This window comes from Myxocyprinus asiaticus, chromosome 7, assembly GCF_019703515.2.
Source record: "Myxocyprinus asiaticus isolate MX2 ecotype Aquarium Trade chromosome 7, UBuf_Myxa_2, whole genome shotgun sequence".
Lineage (NCBI taxonomy): Eukaryota > Metazoa > Chordata > Actinopteri > Cypriniformes > Catostomidae > Myxocyprinus > Myxocyprinus asiaticus.
This window is the reverse complement of record NC_059350.1, coordinates 52279076-52305330: the sequence shown is the minus strand read 5'-3', so window position 1 is coordinate 52305330 and position 26255 is coordinate 52279076. Positions and strand designations below refer to the sequence as shown.

The following is a 26255-nucleotide window of genomic DNA, read 5'->3' as shown; positions in this document are numbered from 1 at the left end:
ACCCCAATCCTGGCCTCTCTGCAATGGCTTCCTGTTTATTTCAGGATACAATTTAAAATACTGTTGTTTGTTTTTAAAGCTCTTAATGACCAGGCCCCATCATATATTAGGGATTTAATACAGCCATACTTAACTACTAGGTCTTTAAGATCTGCTGACAATGTATTATTGCATATTCCCTGGTCACATTTTATATGTAAGGGTGATAGAGCCTTTGCAGTTGCTGCCCCTAGGCTATGGAATTAGCTACCACTTGACATTAGACAAGCTTCATCACTGTCTATTTTTAAAGCAGACTTAAAACGCACTTGTATTCTCTAGCTTTTTGCAGTATCAATTGAGATTGTCTTGTCACATTTTATTGTTTGTATTTTAATGTATTTGTTTTATTTTACTGTATTTTAGATTTTTCTGTTCAGCACTTTGGTCAGCTTTGCTGTGTTTGTGTGTGCTTTAGAAATACATTTTACTTACTTGTATTACTCCGCGTGTGTCTGTGGTGTTCTAAACTAAAGTGTAAGAGCAGCGCAGTTGTGAAAAGAGCTAGATGTGTCTCTTTTCATTTATCCATGTGACATTAAATATTTTAGCCAGCAGGTGGTGACTATAGACCATTTTTGTGTGTTATGGGCCAATTGAGTCAGTCAGCGACTGGTGTCTTTGAAGTAATCAGCATTATCTCTCACTCAGTGATCGGCTACAGCTTGGAAATACAGTTAAAATAACAGCTTCAGCATTAAGGCTTTTCACAGCTGAGAGACATAACAGACTGAGGAAACACACATATGCTTACCTGATACTATTTGATAACAGAGTGTCTGCTTTGGGAGGAGATGTTAACATTTAACATGGTGGAGGAGAGAATGGTTTCTATAGTGAATGACTCTTGCGCACTGACTACCGCGAAATACTCTGGGAGGACCACCGCTCGCCGCCAAATCACAGCCGCGCTGATATAGAGCCATACAGCACTCTTGCTCATATTATATTGCTTTAATATCTTTTTGTGTGTATTCCACAGGTGGTGCAGTTGCTCCTTAGTAGTAACATGTGTGCTGCTATGTTAGAACCGAAACCTTCCGATCCCAATGGCATCAGCTCCCTCCACTTAGCTGCCAAGAATGGACATATCGAGATCATCAAGTAAGTGCACACTGGCTTTCTTGGTGTTACAACCATAGTGACTTGTTCCATGTGGCTTTATTTCAAATTATGACAAACATAAAATGCTCAATACTTCTCTTACATCATGTTGTAAGACATAACAGGAAAGTCCGCACTGACCTGATGCATCATCATTTAGTTTACAGTGAATACATCTTTACTCAACTGCTTTGACTTGATTATGTTAAAACTTCCTCAGACTATCTGCTAAACTGCATAAGATCAGCCACGAAATTAAAACCACCTGCTTAATTCTGAGATGATAGTCTTCTCACCACAATTGTACAGAGCAGTTATCCGAATTACCTTATACTTTGTCAGTTCGAACCAGTCTGGCCATTCTTGATTGACTTCTCTCATCAACAAGGCATTTCTATCCACAGAACTGCCACTCACTGGATGTTTTTTGTTTTTGGCACCATTCGAGGTAAATTCTAGAGACTGTTGCAGATATGGGTCAGGACCTTCAGAAAAAATGTGATCTTAGTGATTTGATCGGTGGCATGATTGTTGGTGCCAGACGGGCTGGTTTGAGTATTTCTGTAACTGCTGATCTCCTGGAATATTCACCCATAACAGTCTTTAGAATTTACTCCGAATGGTGCCAAAAACATCCAGTGAGCGGCAGTTCTGTGGACGGAAATGCCTTATTGAAGAAAGAGGTCAAATGGAGAATGGCCAGACTGGTTTAAACTGACAGAAAGGCTATGGTAACTCATGCAGCCACAGCTTTCTGTTCTTGGCTGAACAGAAGTGGAACTCGATGTGGTCTACTGCTGTTGTAGCCCATCTGCCTCAAGGTTCGACAAGTTGTGCATTCTGAGATGCTATTCTGCTCATTACAATTGTAGAAAATGATTGTCTGAGTTACCATAGCCTTTCTGTCAGCTCAAACCAGTCTGGCCATTCTCCGTTGACCTCTATCATCAACAAGGTGTTTCCGTCTGCAGAACTGCCGCTCACTGCATGTTTTTTGTTTTTGGCACCATTCTGAGTAAATTCTAGAGCAGCGGTCACCAATTAGTGGGCCGTAGTCTGAGTCTGGAGCCCGACTTGGTTACATCTGGACCGCGAGATAATGACAACGGTTGTCCTATCTTAACGTTTCTACAGTTTAGTGAGCAGTGCATAAAAACAGCGGAGCTATACACACCACAAGCACTCAGGGGAGATCAGCGGTATATCATCTTTTTCTCATGCGCCGAACACGCTTCATTCCTGCTCCGTGCATGTTGCCTTCTCCCTTGCGATATACATGAGGCATCGCATAAAAGCCTGATTAGGCTACGTAGAGTTCCAGGCGCAGTTATTTTAACAACAGCAGCGTAGACATGGTGAACAGCATTGTAGATGGAGACTGGCATCTTTCTCTAAAACACACTGCAGAAAATGAGAATAAAGCAAAGTGTAAATATCTTCATCTGTCTGATAAATGACTCAGACTCACTTCACGTGTCACCTTTTTAGACTAACGTCTTTTTCCGTCTAAATTTAGCTTTATTAATCAGCATGTTACATGCCTTTCATGCCTTTTGTTTTAATTTTGTGAAAATTATGTCATCAAAGATGTCATCATCTCTGATTATTAGTTATCATTAATACAAATTATTAGTTAGCCTGGCTAGTAGAGTTCTCTGCTTCTGATGAGAACGTTCCCATTATTTCAGTCAGCCCATTTATATTTAAGCAAACAGTATTTTTAAGATGTAAATTGTTAGTTTATTGTTATTAGATTCTCACTTTAGGAAAATATAAAAATGGTCCATTCAGACGTTTACATTTTCAAAATTATCTCCCCCATGCAGTATCCTATATTTTCTCTGTCAAAAGTACTCCTATGTCCCATACCTGAATGAAAAAATAATTAAAAATAAATATTTAGAATGTAAAAATATTCAAACACAAAAACTGGACTTATTTTCCGGACCTTTGCTGGGAAGGAAATGTAGAGACCGGATCTCTTGAAACTTATTGAATACCCCTGCTCTACAGACTGTTGTGAGTAAAAATCCCGGAGATCAGCAGTTACAGAAATACTCAAACCAGCCCATCTTGCACAAAAAATCATGCTACAGTCTAAATCACCAAGATCAAATTTTTTTCCCATTCTGATGGTTGATGTGAATATTAACTGAAGGTCCTGACCCATATCTGCATGATTTTATGCATTGCACTGCTGCCACATGATTGGATGATTAGATCATCTCATGAATAAGTAGGAGTACAGGTGTACCTAATAAAGTGTTCGGTGAGTGTATATATTCGGCATTTCAATAAATCAGTATTTACGAATATTGTCAGTCCTTGACATATCATGTGTACATTTGGGTGAATCTTACAAAAACATGTGTGGGTCATATTCCCCCCCAAAATCAAAGGATAATCAAGACAATTTTTTACCTCTAAGATTTATGTACATTTTGACATTATTTAACACATTTTCCCCAAATATTTGCATTACCATAATACATCCAGATTATTAAAATATAAAGCATCATATTAAAGATATTAAAATATTATTAAAAGCACCATAAATTAAAGGGAGTAAAACAAATACTGTACATTCATGATACTTACAGTATATAATGCTTTATTCCTTATTTAAATACTTTTTTTCTCCTTTTTTTTTTTTGCCTTAAAGCAATGAGAAATGTGTGTAATGGTCATAAAAATAATGTCACAATGTATAAAATCTTAGTGATATAATAGCCTTCATTGACTATTGATTATCTAAAGTAATGTTTCTCTTTTTTTAACTTTCTTTTTATTTTGGGGTGATATATCGACAGGTTTTGTGAGGTTCATCCATTTACAATTTTGAGTCACATGACTTGCGCCTATGAAAATATTTTTGAGAAATGTAGCATTTGAAACACTCTAGCAAAGAGGTTGTGATAGAATGTTATAAAGTTGTTCTCAAGGCATTTTACTCATTTTATTATTGCTTTAATTTAGCTGTAATAAATTCTCTACAAGTAGGCAGACATTGACAGCACAAAATTCCGACACAGCATTTAGCTCACTGACACAAAACTGTCTCCGTCACATGACTGATGTGCTGAGACAGGTCAGGAGCACAGGGATCAGGCATAATGGGAGAAATAGTCCCGTTGAAGCTGAAAGGCACTGTGGACAGTCTGATCAGTCCCTGGATGCTTTATTTATTAGATTCACATACACACTCAAACTCACTGCCCTCATTTCTTCCCTTTGATGAAAGGTGCTGCCACTGCCCAATGATGCAAATTGTTAATTAATGATTTCATCACTCATAGCACATTTTATGTTGTTTGTGAGTATGAATGTGTGTTTTTGGGTGGGCTGGTGTGAAGGACACTTCCTCAAAAGTCCCATTGATATCAATCCCCTAGACTCTGTCTCTGACCTCCTTTGGTTTGGCATAGACATTAAAGCTTTGGGCTGGTAACCAAAAGGTTTTAGCTTCAAATATTACATGGATCGATCCTGGAACTATCACCCATTGTACCAAGGGGATTGTTGATGTAAAAATAAGGGTATTGCAATAATAATCATAAGCTGAGTGGGATAAAAGTGTCTGCTAAATGACTACTTTGGTGAATCTCACAAAAAAATGTTAGGGTCATATTTCACCCTAAAATCAAAAGAAAAAAACCCCCCTCATAATTCATCAAATTTATATTTTGCTAGATAATGAAGCATTATGTTGATGACAATTAAGCCCAGATCCTCACCAGATTTTCATTACTGCAACAAGAAAAAATTAAAGTCTTATTCTCATTTCTTTAATACAGTAAATTATTCCTGGTAAAAGTAAGATGTAAGCAAATGGTTTAAATAAGATTCATTTAAATATGCTTAGTTTACCCAAAATGGATAATTCTCTTATCATTTACTCACCCTCAAGTATGACATTTTCCCTCTGCGGAACACAAACAAAGATTTTTTTGAAGGAGATATGATGTTTTTATATCAATACAGTGCAAAGTCAATACAAGTGAGTGGGGTCTAAAACTTTCAAGCTTCAAAAAGGACATAAACAGAACTATTGGTGAACTATTCCTTTAACTTTGCTTAGCATAAAATTAGTTAACTTGATGCCAAAGCAAATGTAGTTGTTTTGACATTTACCAAATTGTATTGTTTAAAATGTAATTCATTTTGTTATAAAGTTTTAAAAGTTCATACTCCTCATTAATTTTAATTAAATAGTTCATATTTATTTTGAACTCATAATATGTACATTATTTAAAGATTACTCAATTAAATTTGATGGAAATCTAATATACAAATGAAATCGTAAAAATAGACTGAAACTTTTTTTGCTTTGTTTTTTAGTAGTAACTGTATTAAAAATACGTTAGAATGAGAAAACTTTTAATGGTAGGAAATGCTTCAGTTTTATATAGGTAACACACTGTATAATTGATTTAAATTTTTGGGTGAAATTTGACTCTCCATGACAGATATTTTTAGATTTACCCACTTGTTTCTTTTCACAATATAGCCTTTTACATTTTATAATCAACTAGTATAACCTTTCTTTACTTTTTTATATTTTCAGACCGATACTTAAGACTTTGTAATGTTCAGAACAATATTGTGAAAGATGGTCTTTTCTGCATAGATAAATATATACGTTTATAAAGTTTGTAAAAGTTTTTATAAAATGTTTGTTGTGTGTGTATTCAGGTTGCTGATCCAGGCTGGTATAGATATAAACAGACAGACTAAATCGGGCACAGCTCTGCATGAAGCTGCTCTCTGCGGGAAAACTGAGGCAGTGCGACTGCTGCTGGATGTAAGCTCTTCATTTTACTATCAACAGATCTTGCGTGTATAAAGCTGCATTATGTTGACAAGTATACACTGTAATACACACTGTGAATCTCACAAGGCTTGTCAAGAACATTCATATTTCTTGCAAATATGAAAAGAAAATATAATGTGCATACTTTTTTTAACACACACACACACACACACACACTCACACACACACACACACACACACACACACACACACACACACACACACACACACACACACACACACACAGATGAGCCAAAACATTATGACCACTCACAGGTGAATTGATTAATGTATATCATCTGCTAACAAGGCCACATGTCAAGGTCTGGGTAGATTAAATGGTAAGCGAACAATCAGTTCTCCTAGTCAATGTGTTGAATGCAGGAGAAATGGGCAGGAGTAAAGACCTGAACAACTTTGACAAGGGCCAAATTGTTATGGCCAGACAACTGGGTCAGAGACATCTCGTAAAAACGGCAAGGTTTGAGGGGTGCTCCCGGTCAGTGGTGAGTGCCTTCCGACAGTGGTCTGAGGAGGGACAAACCACAAACCGGTGACAGGGTGTTGGGTGCCCAAGACTCATCAATGCACGAGGGCAACGAAGGCTATCCCGTCTTGTGGCACAAGTCACAGAACATTTTTATTATGGTTATGGGAGGAATGTGTCACAACACACAGTGCATCGCAACCTGCTGTGTATGAGGCTGTGTAGCTGCAGACCGGTCAGAGGGCCCATGATGACCCTTATCCACCGTCGAAAGCTCCTACAATGGGCACGCGAGCATCGGAACTGGACCTTGGAGCAGTTAAAGAAAGTCACCTGGTCCGATGAGTCCCATTTTCTTTTACATCACGTGAACAGCCATTTACGTGTGTGCCGTTTACGTGGGGAAGTGATGGCACCAGGATGCACTGTGGGAAGACGACAAGCTGGTGGAGGGAGTGTGATGCACTGGGCAATGTTCTACTGGGAGGCCCTGGGTCCGGCCATTCATGTGGACGTCAATTTGACACGTGCCATCTACCTAAAAATCGTTGCCAGGTACACCCCTTCATGGCAATGGTATTCCATGATGGCAACGGCCTCTTTCAGCAGGATAATGTGCCCTGCCACACAGCACACATTGTTTTTGGATGGTTTGAGGAACATGATGAAGATTTCAAGGTGTTGCCTTGGCTTCCAAATTCCCCAGATCTCAATCGGATTGAGCATCAGTGGGATGTGCTAGACCAGCAAGTCCGATCCACGGCAGCTCCACCTCGCAACTTACAGGACTTGAAGGATCTGCTGCTAATATCTTGGTGCCAGATACCACAGGACACCTTCAGGGGTCTATTAAATTCCATGCCTCAGTGGGTCGGCACTGATTTGGGGGCACACGGTGGACCAACAGCATATTAGGCAGTTGGTCATAATGTTTTGGCTCATCAGTGCATTTATATATATATATAAACTCAGCAAAAAAAAAAAAGAAACGTCCTCTCACATTCAAGTCCTTTTATTTTCAGCAAACTTAACGTGTAAATATTTGTATGAACATAAAAAGATCCAACAACTAAGACATAAACTGAACAAGTTTCACAGACATGTGACTAACAGAAATGGAATAATGTGTCTCTGAACAAAGGGGGGGTCAAAATCAAAAGTAACAGTTAGGATCTGGTTTGGCCACCAGCTGCATTAAGTACTGCAGTGCATCTCCTCCTCATGGACTGCACCAGATTTGCCAGTTCTTGCTGTGAGATGTTACCCCACTCTTCCACCAAGGCACTTGCAAGTTCCTGGACATTTCTAGGGGGAATGGCTCTAGCCCTCACCCTCCGATCCAACAGGTCTCAGATGTGCTCAATGGGGATTGAGATCCAGGCTCTTCCATGGCAGAACACTGACATTCCAGTCTTGCAGGAAATCACGCACAGAACGAGCAGTATGGCTGGTGCCATTGTCATGCTGGAGGGTCATGTCAGGATGAGCCTGCAGGAAGGGTACCACATGAGGGAGGAGGATGTCTACCCTGTAACGCACTGCGTTGAGATTGCCTGCAATGACAACAAGCTCAGTCCGATGATGCTGTGACACACCGCCCCAGACCATGACGGACCCTCCACCTCCAAATCGAAAGAAAATTCTCTTATATAACAAAAAACATTCTCTGAAAAAAGACTAAATATCTCAAGCAGTTTTGCTACTCAAATTAACTTAGTTTTTTGGATTTTTAGAGATTTTTACAGAAAAATTAATTATTTAAATTCTCATTATGTATACAATTTTTGCAGTACATCTTTGCTTTAATACCAAAGGTCTTACTAGAGAAAAAAAGTTATGCTCTAACATGCATTTTTGTCATAGAATTCCCTAAAAATATAATTGTGCCTGGTAACAGATGCGTGTAAAAGCAAGAAATAGCATTTTAGCTTAGGATAAAGCTTTTTTGCTGCTCCAAACTTTAGAACCCCATAGAGTGTACACAACGACATCCTTTTCTGATCATATGTGGATTCTGTTTATAGAATGAGGCAGGAAATATATTATTTGTAGCTTTCTATACAATGTTAAAAGCTACATTGGTTAGCATTTTTTGTAAAAAAAAAAAAAAAAATACCCTAACTGCATAAAAAACATTGACAAGGCATGTAATTGTGAATTTTTTGGATTTATGTTTCATCTGTTCAACCATTTCTAACTGTTTTTTGGTAAGCTGTAGAAACATTATGTAGCTTCTCTATTAAGCTCCCAAAGTTCCTCAGTGACGTCATATCCACCATTTCATTTACAACAGTATGAACTTGTATGAATGTGGCACATCATAAGAAAGCGTCACATTTATGGACAGATGAACCCAGCCGCAGACCATAAATAGAACAAAATGACTTTTATTAACAAAAACAACAGAAACCCAGACTAAAGCCAACCTGGCTGGGAAAACAAAAACTCATGAGAGGGAAAACACTAACATATATAACTGAATAAACTAAGAAAAAAAAAATCAAACAGAAAGCACTGGAATCAAATCTGGGGGAATAACCCGAAAATAGTGCTAAGCTGACCAACATGACACAGGCGAAATGACAATGAACCGATGAAGACTAGACCAACACAAGGAGAATATAAAGGAAAGGAAATGAGGAGGGTAATGAGGGGAAACAGGTGAGAGCAATTGACATAAGAATAGAACAAGGGCTAAACGAGGAGGAGGGGTGAGGGAATGAGGAGGAGGAGGCAGGGAAGCACATGGCTAACAAACACAAAGTTTTCCAACTGAATAGTCTGAACATTAAAGGAAATAAATGATAATAAAATGCAAAGTAATCTTTTCAGTAATAAAAATACTTTTTGAATGTAACTGTATTCTGATTACCAATGATTTAAACTGTAACTGTAGCGGAATACAGTTACTTATATTTTATATTTTAAATACATAATCCCGTTACATGTATTCTGTTACTCCCCAACCCTGTATATATATATAGTAAATATACAGTATATATACACAGATCAGCCACAACATTAAAACCACCTGCCTAATTGTGTAGGTCCCCCTCGTGCCGCCAAAACAGCACAAAGCCCACAATTGTACAGAGTGGTTATCTGAGTTACCATAGACTTTGTCAGTTCGAACCAGTCTGGCCATTCTCTGTTGACCTCTCTCATCAACAATTTTGGCACCATTCGGAGTAAATTCTAGGGATTGTTGTGTGTGAAAATCCCAGGAGATCAGCAGTTACAGAAATACTCAGACCAGCACATCTGGCACCAACGATCATCCATGCGATTATCTAATCAGCCAATCATGTGGCAGCAGTGCAGTGCATAAAATCATGCAGATACGGGTCAGGAGCTTCAGTTAATATTCACATCAACCATCAGAATGGGGAAAAAATGTGATCTCAGTGATTTGGACCATGGCATAATTGTTGGTATATATATATGTACCTGTATATATATATTTGTTTAGGAACATTTCGATTGTGACATTATTTTAATGACAACATATCATAACATAACATATTTTCTCTTAAAAATCCTCATCACTGTAATGTGAAAATTATCTTATTTCTATAATGCAAAAAAAGCAAATTAAACATTTTATTGAAAAAGAATTACTGTAATGTAAGAAAAAAATAAACATTTAAATATTATTATTGTTTTTTTTATTGTAATTATGGTATTTTTACTGCTTAGTTGTCATGAGAATAATGTTACAATGGAAAGAAAAATAGTTATTGTTTCAAAATAAGCTTTAATTTCTTTATGCAAAATAATTTCTGAAAATGTTCTGTTGATTTTCGGGTAAAATGAGATGACATGAACATGGCTAAATCTGTTTACCAGTCGTGAAAGTGTATGTTCTGGTTTCTCTCTTCAGAGTGGTATCAGTGCAGGGGTGAGGAACACATTCTGTCAGACAGCACTGGACATTGTAAACCAGTTCACCACAACCCAAGCCAGCAAGGAAATCAAACAGATGCTGAGAGGTACAATGGGGGAGAGAGTATTTGAAAACACAAATTCACATAGAAATTTTGAGACAAAGGCTTCCTGAACTCTCTTTCTTGGTTTCTCTGTATTTTTGTCTGCATACAGATGCATCAGCTGCCATGCAAGTGAGGGCTCTTAAGGATTATTGCAACAATTATGACCTTACAAGCCTCAACATTAAAACAGGCGATATCATCACGGTAAATAATCACTTCTCTCCTTTAAAATATGTCCAACAACACAGCAGTGTTAACAAACTATGTGGAAAAAGCTCGATTTTATGCAGCTGATACAAACTTCTTGGTCAAAAATACTGTATTGGTGAGGTATTAATATAAACAAAATTGATTTATCACCAGTCTGTCCACATAGAAGCTTATTCTGTCCAAGAAATGGAAGCGTAAGTGATAGTTCTTGCTGAGGACTCGTGGTAGCATTACGTCATTCATTCATTCAGTTACGGCATCTCATCCTATCATGATCTAGGCCCACAGCTGTCTTCTTATGTTCGAATGAAGCACGGCTTTCACCCAACTCCACCAGTTTAGGTCCCGTCCTGCTCTAGGGGTAAACTCCTCTCCCCTGCCGTCTTCGCCTTCCGGCAGGATCTGTTGGTTCGAACCGTAGAACGGGGCTTATGCCAAAGATAACTAATTTATCGCTAACTTACGTTATTCCATATTATCGAGACCTCTGAGAGAACTGCCCTGACAGACAAGTAAATTGACAAAGCACAGTTCACTTATGTGACAGAGGTGGGAATATCTGTAACCTGATATAACTCTGAGAGGAAAGTAGAATAGGCATGATCAAGCATATCTCGTTTACTTGCTAATCTTGAAACGTTTGGGAAATCCAGCAACTAGGTCTTCCTCAGAACATTTTGGCAGTCTGGAAACTTACACATAGCTTTAACATGCCATAAGCACAACTTTGTTTCCCAAACAACTGATAAAAACGTGTGAACCCTGTCTTGCAGAAGTTGCATAAAGCCAGCCAACCATATTGGAACTTACCATTTTAAGAAAGAGTTTGCCATTTTTGCACAGAATTTCCCAGATGTAAAAATTACTTGATGCTGGAGACTTGTCAGGTTGTGCCTAGTTAGGACACGGTGTTACATTCCAGACTTATTGTCACCGGGAGCTTTTAAAAAACCTTGAAATACCATTTTTTAGGTGGAAAGTCTGTGTTTGACAAATTTTTTGGGTCAGGATTACAAACTATTACACAAAACTATTGCAACATTTCGGTTTGATCCTCAGGTCTTGGAGCAGCATTCTGATGGCCAATGGAAGGGCTGTATCCATGACAACCGTACAGGAAATGACCGTGTGGGGTACTTTCCGTCCAACATGGTGGAAGTCATCAAAAGGGCAGGTGTGCTATTGCATCATCAAATGAGCCTTTTAGGATGTCATGTGACACATATTCAGTACATTTTAACACATTTTACTTCAAGGTCTATCTGAAAGTCATCTGCTTTTCACATTAAGTGTGTGTGTGTGTGTGTGTGTGTGTGTGTGTGTGTGTGTTTGGGCGAGTTTGTATTTAGTGCATGCATTTCTTCATATGCGTGTTTGTGTATTTGTTGGTGTGTATGTGTGTTAGGAATGGGTATTTTGGTCATTTTGTTTACTCAAATACTCATACAAACAGATACAAATAAACCAAACACTCAGAAGAGTATAAATTATGCACTATGTGTCAGATGGACGTCTTTGGCTACTGCTTCTCTTCTCGCTGTTTTTCAGTGTCTCACGTTAAGAGTGTCGCCTTTTTAAGGTGTATCAAGTTAAATATAATTTGACTTTTACAAGCCCATTTCAAAATTCTGTGTTCTGCGTTCTGACTCATGAACCATCCAAACCGATTCACTAAAATGAATTGAACGTCCCATATGCTTCTTATGAGTGAGAGAAAGTGTTACTGGAAAAGCTACTCAATTTTGAGAAGAGCTGAACCACTGTAATTAGCACACTACTGAAACATTGAGTTTAGTAGCTTTGCTACATTAGTTACTCCTCAACACTGGCAATCACAAATTAAAAAATAAAAGGCCACTTTTTGGCTTGTTTGTTGTTGCTAGAATACAATTGATATTTAGTGTTTTGAAGTTGACAAAATAGGCAATTCATGCAGTTATTGTATTTTTACATCCTGATTTCAATGAAATTACATGACTGTGGCTTGTGTGTGGAAGTGTGGGTGGTTGCTCATTCGCTCTGTATCCAACTGTCCTGCCCTTTATCACCAGTCAAGTGATTTTAATTAGAGGCGTCAGCTTGAAAGAAATAAAGAGAGTAAGTGAAAGATGAAAATAGTGGAAAAATGCATTTCTCCATCCACCTGTGCCTTTGTTTCCATGCCTTCTTTATTTTCACATTAGTGGATTCTCATTTCTACACATAAACATGTATGCAAACATGCTTGCACACACTCACACATGCAGATCAGTGGCAACTGGTGCTTCTCTTGAACAGGGAAGCACAGATGTCACTTTCAAATGGCAACACATTTTTAAATATACATGTAGATTTTTTGTATATAGATAACACTCATCATTCTCCACAACCCCTTAATATCCCTTTTCGTGCATGAATGTTTAGTCTGCATGCAGAGCACATAGATTAGTTATACATTTTGTGTTTTGTGAATTGCATTGCAAGTATATGCTTTGTGGAATAGTATGCATGCAATATGACTATAACTTTTTATTTTTAATTTAGTTTAAAACTAAATTAACTCAAATGTACAGTACATATGTTTATTTTCACCTTGCATGTTAAACTATAGCATACAATAAAGTTAAGCTCTTAGATAGAGTTAGATCTTTTTGCTTGAACATGTTTTTGTTTTGTGTTTCCTTTCCTGTTTTTTCGTTCTTGTTGTTGTTGTTGTTTGTGTTTTGGGTGTTACCGTTCTGTTATACCCAGGTCCCTCAACCCAACAGTATCTTAAGATACAGATCCGTCCGCCAGCAATTGGTTCAGTTGTCATGGTGAACGGTGACTCCTCCCACATTTTTTCTCTCCCCCTCACCCCCCCTCCTACCCAGCCCCTTTCCCATCAGCCCCTCTTCACCTCATTTGGCTATAATATGCCCACCTGCAGAACATTTGGGTATGAACCAGCCTCCTCCCGCACAGAGGAGCCGCAAAAAGAGACAGGTATAAACACACACGTACACAGTCAGAATCACACACATATTCACCCTTCATAACCGTATCATACGTGTATCTGCCTTTCTTAACTTCATGACCACAGTTAAAGGGATAGTTCTACCCAAAATTATAACTGTCATAATTTACTCATCATTTTGTTCTCGTTTGACTTTCATTATTTTGCGGAACACAAAAGGAGTATCATAAGTATCAGAAAAGTAGTCCATGCGACTTGTGCATCATATTTCAAGTCCTCTGAATGCATATGGTATACAGTATATTGTGAGAAACAACTCGAATTTAAGAAATGTTTGTTAGTGAAAATCTAGTCGTCCGTTACGCGTTCATAAGCGCTATGAGAAAAGCTTGTTCACAGTGACATGCATTTTTACGCGTGAACTTGTGTAGCACTAAACAAAAACACTATTTCTCACTTGAACATGTGATCAACAGCATGCGGATGAGTAAATTATGACTGAAATTAAATTTTTGAGGGAACTACTACTTTAAGATGCAAAAGCAGGATTTGAATCTTGATGTCTATGGAAAAGTTGGATGTTTACCACAAAACACTGGGAAGGATTGGGATAAAAAATTTGAAAAAATGGGATACATTTTAATGTTTGCAAAAAAATGTGAAAAAAATAGTTTAAAAAATTTGGGAGAATCTTATTAAACCTGTCAAGAACATGTCCAATTCATAGTTCACTCCAAAAAAGCAAAAGAAACTATGGTCCCACTTTATATTAGGTGGTTTTAAAGGTGGAGTAAGCGATTCGTGAGAAAGACTGTTGATAATTGAATTCATCAGCCAAACAAACACACCCCTCCCTTCAGTGCTCCTTCAGATGCTCTGCCCACTAAATTCATGCACACGCATTGCCAATGCTGTGTGATCACAACAGTGTTGTGTGGCTCGGTCCGATCCACTTTGTTTATTTTCCCATTTATAGAGCCAGGGCTGTGTACAAACACCGGCTTTTTTTTCAGCGAACACACAGAATGGACAGCTAGCGGACCGTGAAGAGATATTTGTGGAATTTGACAAAAAGTATATTAGATTAAAATGACTTACTCCACCTTTAATATGTATTAACATTAAAACACATAAAATACAATGTATTTAGTGTATAACCACATGTTGTTCTGCAAAATTTGCACAAGATTCAAATTTTTTGCTCCTGAGGTTAAGGTACTGGTGGGTTTAAGTGTAGGGTTAGGGTTAGGGGTAATCGGTTTCGGTTTAGGGTCAGGGTTGGGGCTTGATTTAGGGGTTAGGAGTAAGGTTAACAGTGTAACTACAGACATAATTAAATGCAGGTACTATAAATGTAAGTTCAATGCAACAACACATACAGGTGCATCTCAATAAATTAGAATGTCGTGGAAAAGTTCATTTATTTCAGTAATTCAACTCAAATTGTGAAACTCGTGTATTAAATAAATTCAGTGCACACAGACTGAAGTAATTTAAGTCTTTGGTTCTTTTAATTGTGATGATTTTGGCTCACATTTAACTAAAACCCACCAATTCACTATCTCAAAAAATTAGAATATGGTGACATGCCAATCAGCTAATCAACTCAAAACACCTGCAAAGTTTTCCTGAGCCTTCAAAATGGTCTCTCAGTTTGGTTCACTAGGCTACACAATCATGGGGAAGACTGCTGATCTGACAGTTGTCCAGAAGACAATCATTGAAACCCTTCACAAGGAGGGTAAGCCACAAACATTCATTGCCAAAGAAGCTGGCTGTTCACAGAGTGCTGTATCCAAGCATGTTAACAGAAAGTTGAGTGGAAGGAAAAAGTGTGGAAGAAAAAGATGCACAACCAACCGAGAGAACCGCAGCCTTATGATTGTCAAGCAAAATCGATTCAAGAATTTGGGTGAACTTCACAAGGAATGGACTGAGGCTGGGGTCAAGGCATCAAGAGCCACCACACACAGACATGTCAAGGAATTTGGCTACAGTTGTCGTATTCCTCTTGTTAAGCCACTCCTGAACCACAGACAACGTCAGAGGTGTCTTACCTGGGCTAAGGAGAAGAAGAACTGGACTGTTGCCCAGTGGTCCAAAGTCCTCTTTTCAGATGAGAGCAAGTTTTGTATTTCATTTGGAAACCAAGGTCCTAGAGTCTGGAGGAAGGGTGGAGAAGCTCATAGCCCAAGTTGCTTGAAGTCCAGTGTTAAGTTTCCACAGTCTGTGATGATTTGGGGTGCAATGTCATCTGCTGGTGTTGGTCCATTGTGTTTTTTGAAAACCAAAGTCACTGCACCCATTTACCAAGAAATTTTGGAGCACTTCATGCTTCCTTCTGCTGACCAGCTTTTTAAAGATGCTGATTTAATTTTCCAGCAGGATTTGGCACCTGCCCACTCTGCCAAAAGCACCACAAGTTGGTTAAATGACCATGGTGTTGGTGTGCTTGACTGGCCAGCAAACTCACCAGACCTGAACCCCATAGAGAATCTATGGGGTATTGTCAAGAGGAAAATGAGAAACAAGAGACCAAAAAATGCAGATGAGCTGAAGGCCACTGTCAAAGAAACCTGGGCTTCCATACCACCTCAGCAGTGCGACAAACTGATCACCTCCATGCCACACCAAATTGAGGCAGTAATTAAAGCAAAAGGAGCCCCTACCAAGTATTGAGTACATATACAGTAAATGAACATACTTTCCAGAAGGCCAACAATTCACTAAAAATGTTTTTTTTATTGGTCTTATGATGTATTCTAATTTTTTGAGATAGTGAATTGGTGGGTTTTTGTTAAATGTGAGCCAAAATCATCACAATTAAAAGAACCAAAGACTTAAACTACTTCAGTCTGTGTGCATTGAATTTATTTAATACACGAGTTTCACAATTTGAGTTGAATTACTGAAATAAATGAACTTTTCCACGACATTCTAATTTATTGAGATGCACCTGTATGTGCATAAAAAGTACATTGTATCAAATGCATCAATACATAATAGTAAAAGACATTTAATATTTAAAGTGGGTCCGAAATAATAAATTATATTGTGCTTAAAAAAAATTTGTTTTGCATTATGACATAATTTTCAAGATGATTAAGCCCCCTGCCCCAATTCTTATAAAAAATAAAAAATAAATCTTATTCTAATTTTTATATTGTATTGTATTTAAAAAGAACATTACTTTTAAAACTGTATTAATGAAAAGTAATTGCCATAAAAACAATGGCACAATGCAAAAATTCTTAGGCTTTCATACATTTTCAAACATACATTTTCATCAGCAAGGCTCCAGATGACTGCCAGATATGCTACAGTCCATTTGAACTGCCCCAAATAACTCCTTTGCTATCTGCTCCCTTTGGTGTGCATCTGTGGTTGCCAAGTACAAGTTTACAAGGTGATTTTTCCTTTACATCACTATGTTTGTGTGCATGTATGATATCTTTCAGGCTCTAAAGGATCTGTTTCCAGCCCTCATGGTTCACCGACCCTCAGCGGCCAGCAGAGCAGCGCTAACGAGGACATATGGGTGCTGAGGAAACCTTTAGCAGGTACATACACATTTCGTAAGATAAAAAATTAAAATCAATATAAAAAATAAAATGGGGTTATTTGTCAACAACCAAAATACACACTACACAAAATGTATTTTGAATCTCATGTTAAAGGTGCACTCAGTAACGTTTTGCTTGTGTCAACTAGGACATCAATCAAAATCTATAGTTTTCAGTCACATATGCCATTGTAGAAATTTACTATTCACAGTCAGCCTTGATTAATTTAATCCAAGGGTGAAAGTGTTCAATAACAGGCTGGTTACTGAGATTAAGTGAGAAGTATTGACTGGTCATGTGATCTCAACATGTCTGCCCCTAAGAGGGAACACTCTCCATGTAGAATAAAGCAGCTTTTATAAGTTTAATTATATGACTGGTGTAGCAAGGATGCTGAGGCAGGAGTGTTAAGATCCATATGCAGTTTTAATAACAGAATAAATAGTAAAACAAAGTAACAAAACAACAGAGGAAAAAGGCAGGCAGTGGTTCGGTACACAGGCAGACAGTCCAGGAAGGCTAACCAAGTAAATCTGATAGGCAGAAGGGTAATCCAGTAAACAGGCAATAGTTCGATACACAGGTAAACAGTCCAGAAAGGCAAACCAAGTAAATCCAATAGGCAAAAGTGTAATCCAGTAAACAGGCAATAAATCCACAAAACTCACAAGCAGGCTGGGAAATACGAGAAAAAGGCAGGAGTCAAAACACAGGGAAAACAGGATGGGTAAATAACGCGCAGAAATGTTGACAAGGCAAAACAAGACTTCGCACTGAATGCGAGAAAACAGGGAACTTAAATAACCAGAGTTAATGTGAACCAGATGTGTGAATAATCAGTCTGAGCAGAGGTTTATGGGAAATGTAGTTCGTGAGAAGTTAGTACTCTGGGGATGGCGACCTCTGGTGCCCCCCCCCCGCGAATGGCTCCTGACATGAGGAGATTGTCTACTTCGGGATCTACCTCGACCTCTGGGAGCGGGACAATTAGGAAAATTGTGGTGGAATTCAGCGATAAGAGCAAGTTCATCCAGGAACGCTCCTCTGGGCCATAGCCCTCCAAATTCACCAAGTATTGAAGCGTCCGACCCCAGCGCTGAGAGTCCAGGAGCTTGTGTACCCGAAAGGCTTCCTCTCCATCAATGAGGAATGGAAGGAGTCTCTGGGGGTCTTGAGGGTCCTCCTCTTTCACAGGTGCCGCAGGTTTGAGCAGAAAAACATGAAAGGTGGGGAGCTGAAGTTTAAATGATACTGGATTGATTTGAAGAAGAATCTTGAAAGGACCCACATACACGGGACTTAGTTTCTTGCACGGGAGTCGCAAATGAAGATCTCGGGTAGATAGCCAAACCCATTGTCCAGGAGCATAGTTAGGGCCAGGGCGCCATTGGAGATTGGCCTGTTCACTCTGTAGACGAATGGCATGCGGTAAGTGGACGTGAGCTTGATCCCAGATAGCCTCGCTGTGCTGCATCCAGTCATCGACTGCAGGTACATTGGATGGCTCCCCGGACCAGGGAAAGAGTGGAGGTTGAAAACCTAGGATACACTTGAATGGCATGGTTCTGGTAGCTGGTTTGAATAGTGAGTTCTGAGCATATTCTGCCCAGGGCAGGAAACAGCTCCAGTCATGCTGGTTGACTTGACAGAAGGCCAAGAGGAATTTACCAAGGTCCTGATTTAGACATTCGACTTGACAATTGGATTGAGGATGGTAACCAGAGGTTAGACTCACATTGACGTTGAGCAGTTTGAAGAATGCAGACCAGACTCGGGAGGTGAATTGGGGACCATGGTCAGAGACAATGTCTTCGGGTAGGCCATAAAAACGGAAGATGTACTGAAACAGGTTCTCAGCACATTCCATTGACGAGGGGAGCTTGGGCAGAGGGATGAATCTACAGGCCTTAGAGAAGCGGTCCACCATGGTTAAGATGGTAGTAAAACCTTGAGAGTTGGGTAGATCCATGATGAAATGTACATCGATATGGGACCAAGGACGTCGAGGGGCAGGTAGAGGCTGAAGGAGACCAGATGGGAGCTGTCGAATAGATTTAGAGGTAGCACACACATTGCAGTTCTTTACATATTCAGCGACCTCAGTCACTAGGTTCTCACACCAAAACTGGTTTTGCACTAACCTGCAAGTAGTTTGAGCGCCTGGATGTCCCGAGCAGGCCGAATCATGAACCCACTGTAGAACTCTGTTGCGTAAGGAGCTGGGAACAAAGATCTTATCTGGAGGGTAGTCAGCAGGAGTGGGTTCTTGGTTCTGAGCTTGGGTGATGTCTGCCATTATGTCCCATTGTATGGGAGTGACAATGATGAGTGGATGGAATAATGGAAGTCACAGGGTTGTTGCAAGTAGTGGACCCATGAATGCGGGACAAGGCGTCAGCTTTGGTGTTCTTGGAGCCATGTCGAAAGGTGATGGTGAAATCGAACCTGGAGAAGAAGAGAGATCATCGTGCTTGACGAGGATTTAAGCGTTTAGCAGATTGAATGTACTCTAGGTTACGATGATCTGTGATCACCAGGAAAGGATGACGAGCTCCCTCTAGCCAATGTCTCCACTCCTCGAAAGCCACCTTCATGGCTAAGAGTTCTCGATTGCCGACATTGTAGTTTCTCTCAGCCGCAGATAACTTGCATGAGTAGAAGGCACAAGGATGGAGTTTGGCAGGAGATCCTTGTCGTTGGAAGAGTACCGCACCAACACCTGAATCAGAGGCATCAACTTCCAACATGAAGTGTCGATTGGGGTCTGGATGATGAAGAATGGGGGCAGTAGTGAAGCACCATTTAAGGTCATCAAAGGCTTGACGAGCAGGAGGTGTCTAGTTTAGTTTCTGGGCTTTACCTCGGAGCAATGAGGTGAGTGGGGCCGCCACCGAGCTAAAACCTCAAAAGAATCGTCTGTAAAAGTTGGAAAAACCAAGGAAGCACTGTAGTTCTTTGACTGACACAGGCAGTGGCCACTGCAGTACGGCTTGTACCTTGGAAGAGTCCATGGTGGCCCCCTCGGAGGAGATGACATACCCCAGGAAAGAGATGGTAGACTGGTGAAACTCACATTTCTCCATCTTGGCATAAAGTTGATGTTGAATGAGGCGGTTGAGTACCACTCAGACATGTTGAACATGCTCATCAAGGGAAGAAGAGTATATCAAAATGTCATCAATGTAGATAATAACCCATTTACCAATGAAAACACGAATGTCATTTACAAAGGCTTGGAAGACAGATGGACTGTTGGAAAGTCCGAAAGGCATTACCTGGTATTTGTAGTGGCCGGTGTGTTTAGAAAAGACTGTCTTCCATTCATCCCCCTCCCGGATGCGGATTAAATTGTAGGCATTACGAAGATCCAATTTAGTGCAGATTTTGGCGTTTTGTAACTGCTCCAATGCTGCTGGTACCAGGGGAAGGGGATAGCGATACTTTATGGTGACAGTGTTCAGGCCTCGGTAGTCAATATATGGACAAAGACCCCCGTCTTTCTTTCCTATGAAGAAGAAGGCAGCAGAAGCAGGAGAAATGGATGGTTGAATGAAACCTTTTTCAAGGGACACCGAAATGTACTCCTCCATAGCTTTAGTCTCAGGTTCGGATAAGGGGTATATCCATCCGCGTGGAGGAGAGGAGCCTGGCAGAAGGTCAATGGCATAATCACAGGAACGGTGAGGTGGAAGCTGTGTAGCCTTTGATTTGCTGAAAGCCTCCTGGAGATCAGAATAACAATGTGGTAGGATCGAAATCTCCTTTTCAGGAAGAATCGTCATAGTGCTTAAAGGAGGTAGAGAGATGGGTTCAGGAAGGTTGAGGCAAGACTGGAAACAGGAAGTACTCCAACGAGTGATTTGTCCATCTCTCCAGGAGATCTCTGGGTTGTGAAGTCTCAGCCATGGCAGGCCAAGAACAATCGGATTCTTAGGAGAGTGAATGACAAGGAACTGAATCTCCTCATGATGAAGGATTTCAACTTGAAGACGAATGGGTTGAGTGATTTGTAGAATCTTGCCAGAGCCCAGGGGTCGTCCATCTAGCGCTGAGACATGTAGAGGAGGGACACAAGGGACAAGACAAATTAAGATTTGTGGCGAGACCCAGGTCAATAAAGTTACCTGCAGTCCCTGAATCTAAGATGGCAGATAATTGATGTTCACTATTTTGAACATGCAATGTAACAAATAGTTCAAACTGTTCAATAAGAATTGTGTTTTAAATTTCTAAACTCACCACCGCCGAGTAGGGCAGGCAGTCAATAAATGTCCCGACTGTCCGCAGCAAATACACAATCTTTCTCGAAGATTGTATCTTCGTTCCTCGGAGGAGAGAGAAGAGTGACCCACTTGCATGGGCTCGTGAAGACTGGTTACAGCAATATCAGAGTGAAGTGTCTGAAGGGGAATGACAGGACGACGGGCTCTGATTAGATTATCCAGGCGAATGGCTAGTTTGATGAATTCATCAAGGGATCTCCCCACATCATGACATGCTAGCTCAGTCTGAAGATCAGGATTTAACCCCTGACGGAACAACAGCTTCAATGTGTCCTCCACCCACGCAGTTTGCGCTGCTAGCGTGCGGAAGGATAAGGTGAATTCAGCAGCAGACCTATTCCCCTGTTTTAAACTCAAGAGAAGTTCTCCCGGGTCATTCCCACCCTCAGAGTGCTCAAAAACCTCCCGTAAATGAGCAAGAAAGTGAGACAGGGACCCCTTTAGAATGTTCTCATGACTCCAAACTGCCATAGCCCAGTCCAGTGCTTTTCCTGACAGTGGTGATATGATGAAGGAAACACAAGCTTCATCATTGGGATACATGAGATGTAGCTGAGACAGAAAAAGCTCACAATGTAAGAGAAATCCTCGATATTTACTGGGTGATCCATCAAACTTCTCTGGAAGCGAGAGTCGAGGATTGACTACAGTTGAAGAGTGCATTGTGCAGCAGGCAGAGTTGTTAGTGGAAAACCTCTTCAGAGATACTTGCAGGTTTGGCTGCACGGATTAAAAAAGTTCTTCAGTGATTGAGTGAGCTTGCACAGCTGCTGGTGGTGACTGGTAAGCGTGGCTGCTTGCGCTGAAACAAGCTTGTGTAATTGTTGGAAAGCTGCTGGATCTAAGTTTGGTGAAGTCTTCTGTAGCAAGGACAAGAGGCAGGAGTGTTAAGATCCATATGCAGTTTTAATAACAGAATAAATAGTAAAACAAAGTAACAAAACAACAGAGGAAAAAGGAAGGTTGTGGTTCAGTACACAGGCAGACAGTCCAGGAAGGCATAACAAGTAAATCTGATAGGCAGAAGGGTAATCCAGTAAACAGGCAATAAATCCACAAAACTCACAAGCAGGCTGGGAAATACGAGAAACAGGCAGGAGTCAAAACACAGGGAAAACAGGATGGGTAAATAATGCTCAGAAATTTTGACAAGGCAAAACAAGACTTCGCACTGAATGCAAGAAAACAGGGAACTTAAATAACCAGAGTTAATGTGAACCAGATGTGAGAGTAATCAGTCTGAGCGGAGGATTATAGGAAATGTAGTGTGTGAGAAGTTAGTACTCTGGGGATGGCGACCTCTGGCGGTGTACAGGAGAGATAGCAGGCGCTGCAGGTGTAACAACTGGAGTCTTCATTCCATGTGAGTGTTCATGATTTTATATATATGTTGAAAAATCACAATTCATTTCTTTAGGAGTAAAACTTTTTAAATGTGGAAAAAATGACTGAGTGCACCTTTAAGTTTTATTCTTCTATCTCTGTTAAGCTAAAAATATTTACAAATTTACTTAAGAGGATCTAATTTTTTTAGGGCTGTCGATTTAACGCGTTAATTAAGTGCGATCAATTCTATAAAAATGTATGTGTTAAAAAAATGTATGCAATTAATCATATCCATGGACCGTATTAAGGACGATTACTGAGCAATTCAAGCTTGAAGCACCACCTGTTTTCTCCAGGGGGCAGTAAGTGAAACTTCAGCTTTATAGGCAACGTACAGCTTATACAGAGAACAAATCACACTTACCAACGGTCATGTCTAGAAGGGATCCCTCTTTCGTCAACTTCTCGCACATGTGCAGCCTGTTATGTATAGTCTAAGTATGTGTAACTACGTTCATCTGTTAACTATGTTTATCAAAAGAATGACATATAAGGTCAGCTCAAGATTGCTAGCAAAATATTGACGGCATGCTCATAAACAACATAAGCATTAATTATACATTATTAAGATGATAGCAACATATGTGCTGCAGTGATGCACTTGAGGAATCGAGAATGGGCGGCGATCGCTCCTCATTGCTGAGAGTTCCGCAGCTCGCGCTCTTTTCCAGTCGAATCCCATAGAAAAATGCAAACAAACGTGTCCCCACTCAAGATATACATCCACTGAGGTGCAGATGCAATCTTTGTTAAGAGCGGATTAGAACCCCAAGCATCTTATACACAGGGCGAATTAGTTACCACTAGACCACCCAGTCAGACTTCTACTACCAGCGCTGATTGATGTACTTCTCCAAAGACTTACAATATCACATGACTGACAATAGCACACAAAGAGATGAAGTTATCAAATTTACTATGTGAAATATTTATTTTAGAGCTTTAATTGATCATCAAGAATGACTATTTATCAAAACAGACAGTTTAAAATAATCTTTTACTAGTGCTTCTTTGTTGCTGTGTGACTTTAAACGCCATGTAGAATTGTAGAATCTCGCGAGACTGATGAAAGTGGAATCCCTTCTCGACACGCCCCTGACCGACAGCAGACAGGACAACACGAGGACGCGTTCTTGCGTTCAAAAAACAGCTTGATGATAGAGATCTCAAGTCGTGTTTTTCTAAGTATTAAACTACGTTTAACTTAAAATGGTATGTTTATGACAGGACGCAACCAAACTGAGTTATATAATATATTATTTGTAATTATTTAAATATAACTGTGTATAATTATTTAATCATTATATATTGAATTATTGTTATTTGAGGGGATTTCTCAGCAAATATTTATATATGCATTTAATTACGAATAATTCGATTTAGTTAATCGGCACACCATGTAATTAATTAGATTACATTTTGTTTATATAGATTGACAGCCCTAATTTTTTTCTTTAAAATTATTCATTTCTTTATTCTTTATTCATTTCTTTATTGTTTATTCTTGCATGACATCTTTGTCCATCAGCTGTGGGCAGTGTTGGCAGCATGGGCAGCACAGGCAGTCTAAACAGTGGACGTTCGTCTACTAGTGTTCAAAGCAGTAATGCCAATGCTCACCTCGCCAACTCACCTGTGCCCGTGCCGACCACCCCAACACACTCACCTGGAATCAACACACACGGCCTCAATGTGCCGGGACTGCACGCTCAAGCCGAGGGTGTGAAGGTGGGACACAAACCAATCACACACATTCATAAGGACAATATTTCAGTCTTATTTCCTTTGTTTGTCTTTCTTACATTTTCTCCCATTGATTGTGTGTGTGTGTGTGTATGTGTGTGTTAGCTGTTGGCCACGGTGCTGTCCCAATCAGCCAAAGCAAAAGAACATCTTATGGACCAATCACAATCTGTAGATCCTATTTCAGGTACTGCAAAATATACCCATTACTTATCCACCAATTTAATCAGTATTTTTCATTCTTAAAAGATACTAAATAAAACATGCTAATTGCTGTACATGTGCTGTACACTCCCAGGATGGTCTTTGCGGTTACATTTTCTTTATGTTGCTTGAAATAAAATAAGTATATACATTTTCCCATAATGCACCAAATCCTTTATTCTTACACTGATGTTAGAATACAACCAAATGATTTTACAAAAATTTCAAATTAATTGGTTTGTCTCATCTGTCTAATTTGTATATGTCTCATATGTCCATGTTGCCGTGCCTCCAGATGTTATAAAGGGTTCAATATTATACTTTTTTTTCTCTTCTTCCTGAGGTCCACTTGGAATATATATATATATATATATATATATATATATATATATATATATATATATATATATATTTATTTATTTTTTTTATTTTTTTGAGTCAAACCCAACCTGGTCCCATAGAATCATGTCATTATACGTACATTTTTGCAAAATAATTTTTACACGGCTTGTTGTATATATCGCAGCAGTTTCCTGGTAAAATAAACACTAGAGGTGCTACAACAACAATGATTTGTATTCCCTTTCACACAAATCACAAGTAAAACAGCAGATTATCAGTTCATAAATACATACACTGCCGGCCAGATTGAACTGGTGGGAATAATGTACAGATTTTGCTGTTTCGGAAGGAAATTGGTACTTTAATTCACCAAAGTGGCATTCAACTGATCACAAAGTATAGTCAGGACATTACTGAAGGAAAAAACAGCACCATCACTATCTGAAAAAAGTCATTTTTGATCTTATCTAGACAGGCCCCAATTCCTGCAGCCATCACTCCAACACCTTATCCTTGAGTAATTTGGTTACAGCAATATCAGCAAAAATTGCTAATTTGGTCCTAGAAAATTACTTGTGGGATCAGCTAGACTGTAAGGTGCGTGAGAAGTGCCCAACAAGACAGTCACATCTATGGCAAGTGCTACAGGAAGTGTGTGGTGAAATGTCACCTGAGTATCTGGACAAACTGACAGCTAGAATGTCAAGGATCTGCAAAGCTGTCATTGCTGCACGTGGATGATTTTTTGATGAGAACTCTTTGAAGTAGTTTAAGAAGTTCTAAACATTTTTTTTCAAATTGTAATAGTAATTTTTCAAGTTATTAATGTCCTGACTGTACATTGTGATCAGTTGAATGCCACTTTGGTGAATAAAAGTACCAATTTCTTTCCATAAGAGCAAAACTGTGCATTATTTCAAACTTTAAGCTGCCAGTGTACTTTTTGCCCTGTTCCTCACAAAATGCCATCTAATGACATCTAAACACATTGATTATAATACATGACTTGTCAGATGCTACACTTTAACGTTTGCATTACTGAATCAACTACATTTACAAGCTTATTCAATTGCGATCAACTTGCGCAATAGCTTAGCTGAGCCGAAAGTATCATAGATGCATCTCAAGATGGTTCATCTATTGGGGTTTTTTTATGTCAC

General features: G+C 39.4%; 1 protein-coding gene across 1 annotated transcript in view; it reads left to right on the top strand.

Annotated features, from left to right (window-relative positions):
* si:dkeyp-9d4.3 (caskin-1) overlaps positions 1 to 26255 on the top strand; it is an 80672-nt gene that overhangs the window by 37835 nt on the left and 16582 nt on the right. Inside the window, exons 6-14 of the mRNA XM_051703669.1 lie at positions 1022 to 1143; positions 5836 to 5944; positions 10321 to 10429; positions 10539 to 10633; positions 11699 to 11813; positions 13370 to 13603; positions 17033 to 17134; positions 24335 to 24534; positions 24655 to 24736. Of these exons, the coding sequence (XP_051559629.1) occupies positions 1022 to 1143; positions 5836 to 5944; positions 10321 to 10429; positions 10539 to 10633; positions 11699 to 11813; positions 13370 to 13603; positions 17033 to 17134; positions 24335 to 24534; positions 24655 to 24736 (1168 nt within the window). The remainder of the gene's footprint in view (positions 1 to 1021; positions 1144 to 5835; positions 5945 to 10320; positions 10430 to 10538; positions 10634 to 11698; positions 11814 to 13369; positions 13604 to 17032; positions 17135 to 24334; positions 24535 to 24654; positions 24737 to 26255) is intronic.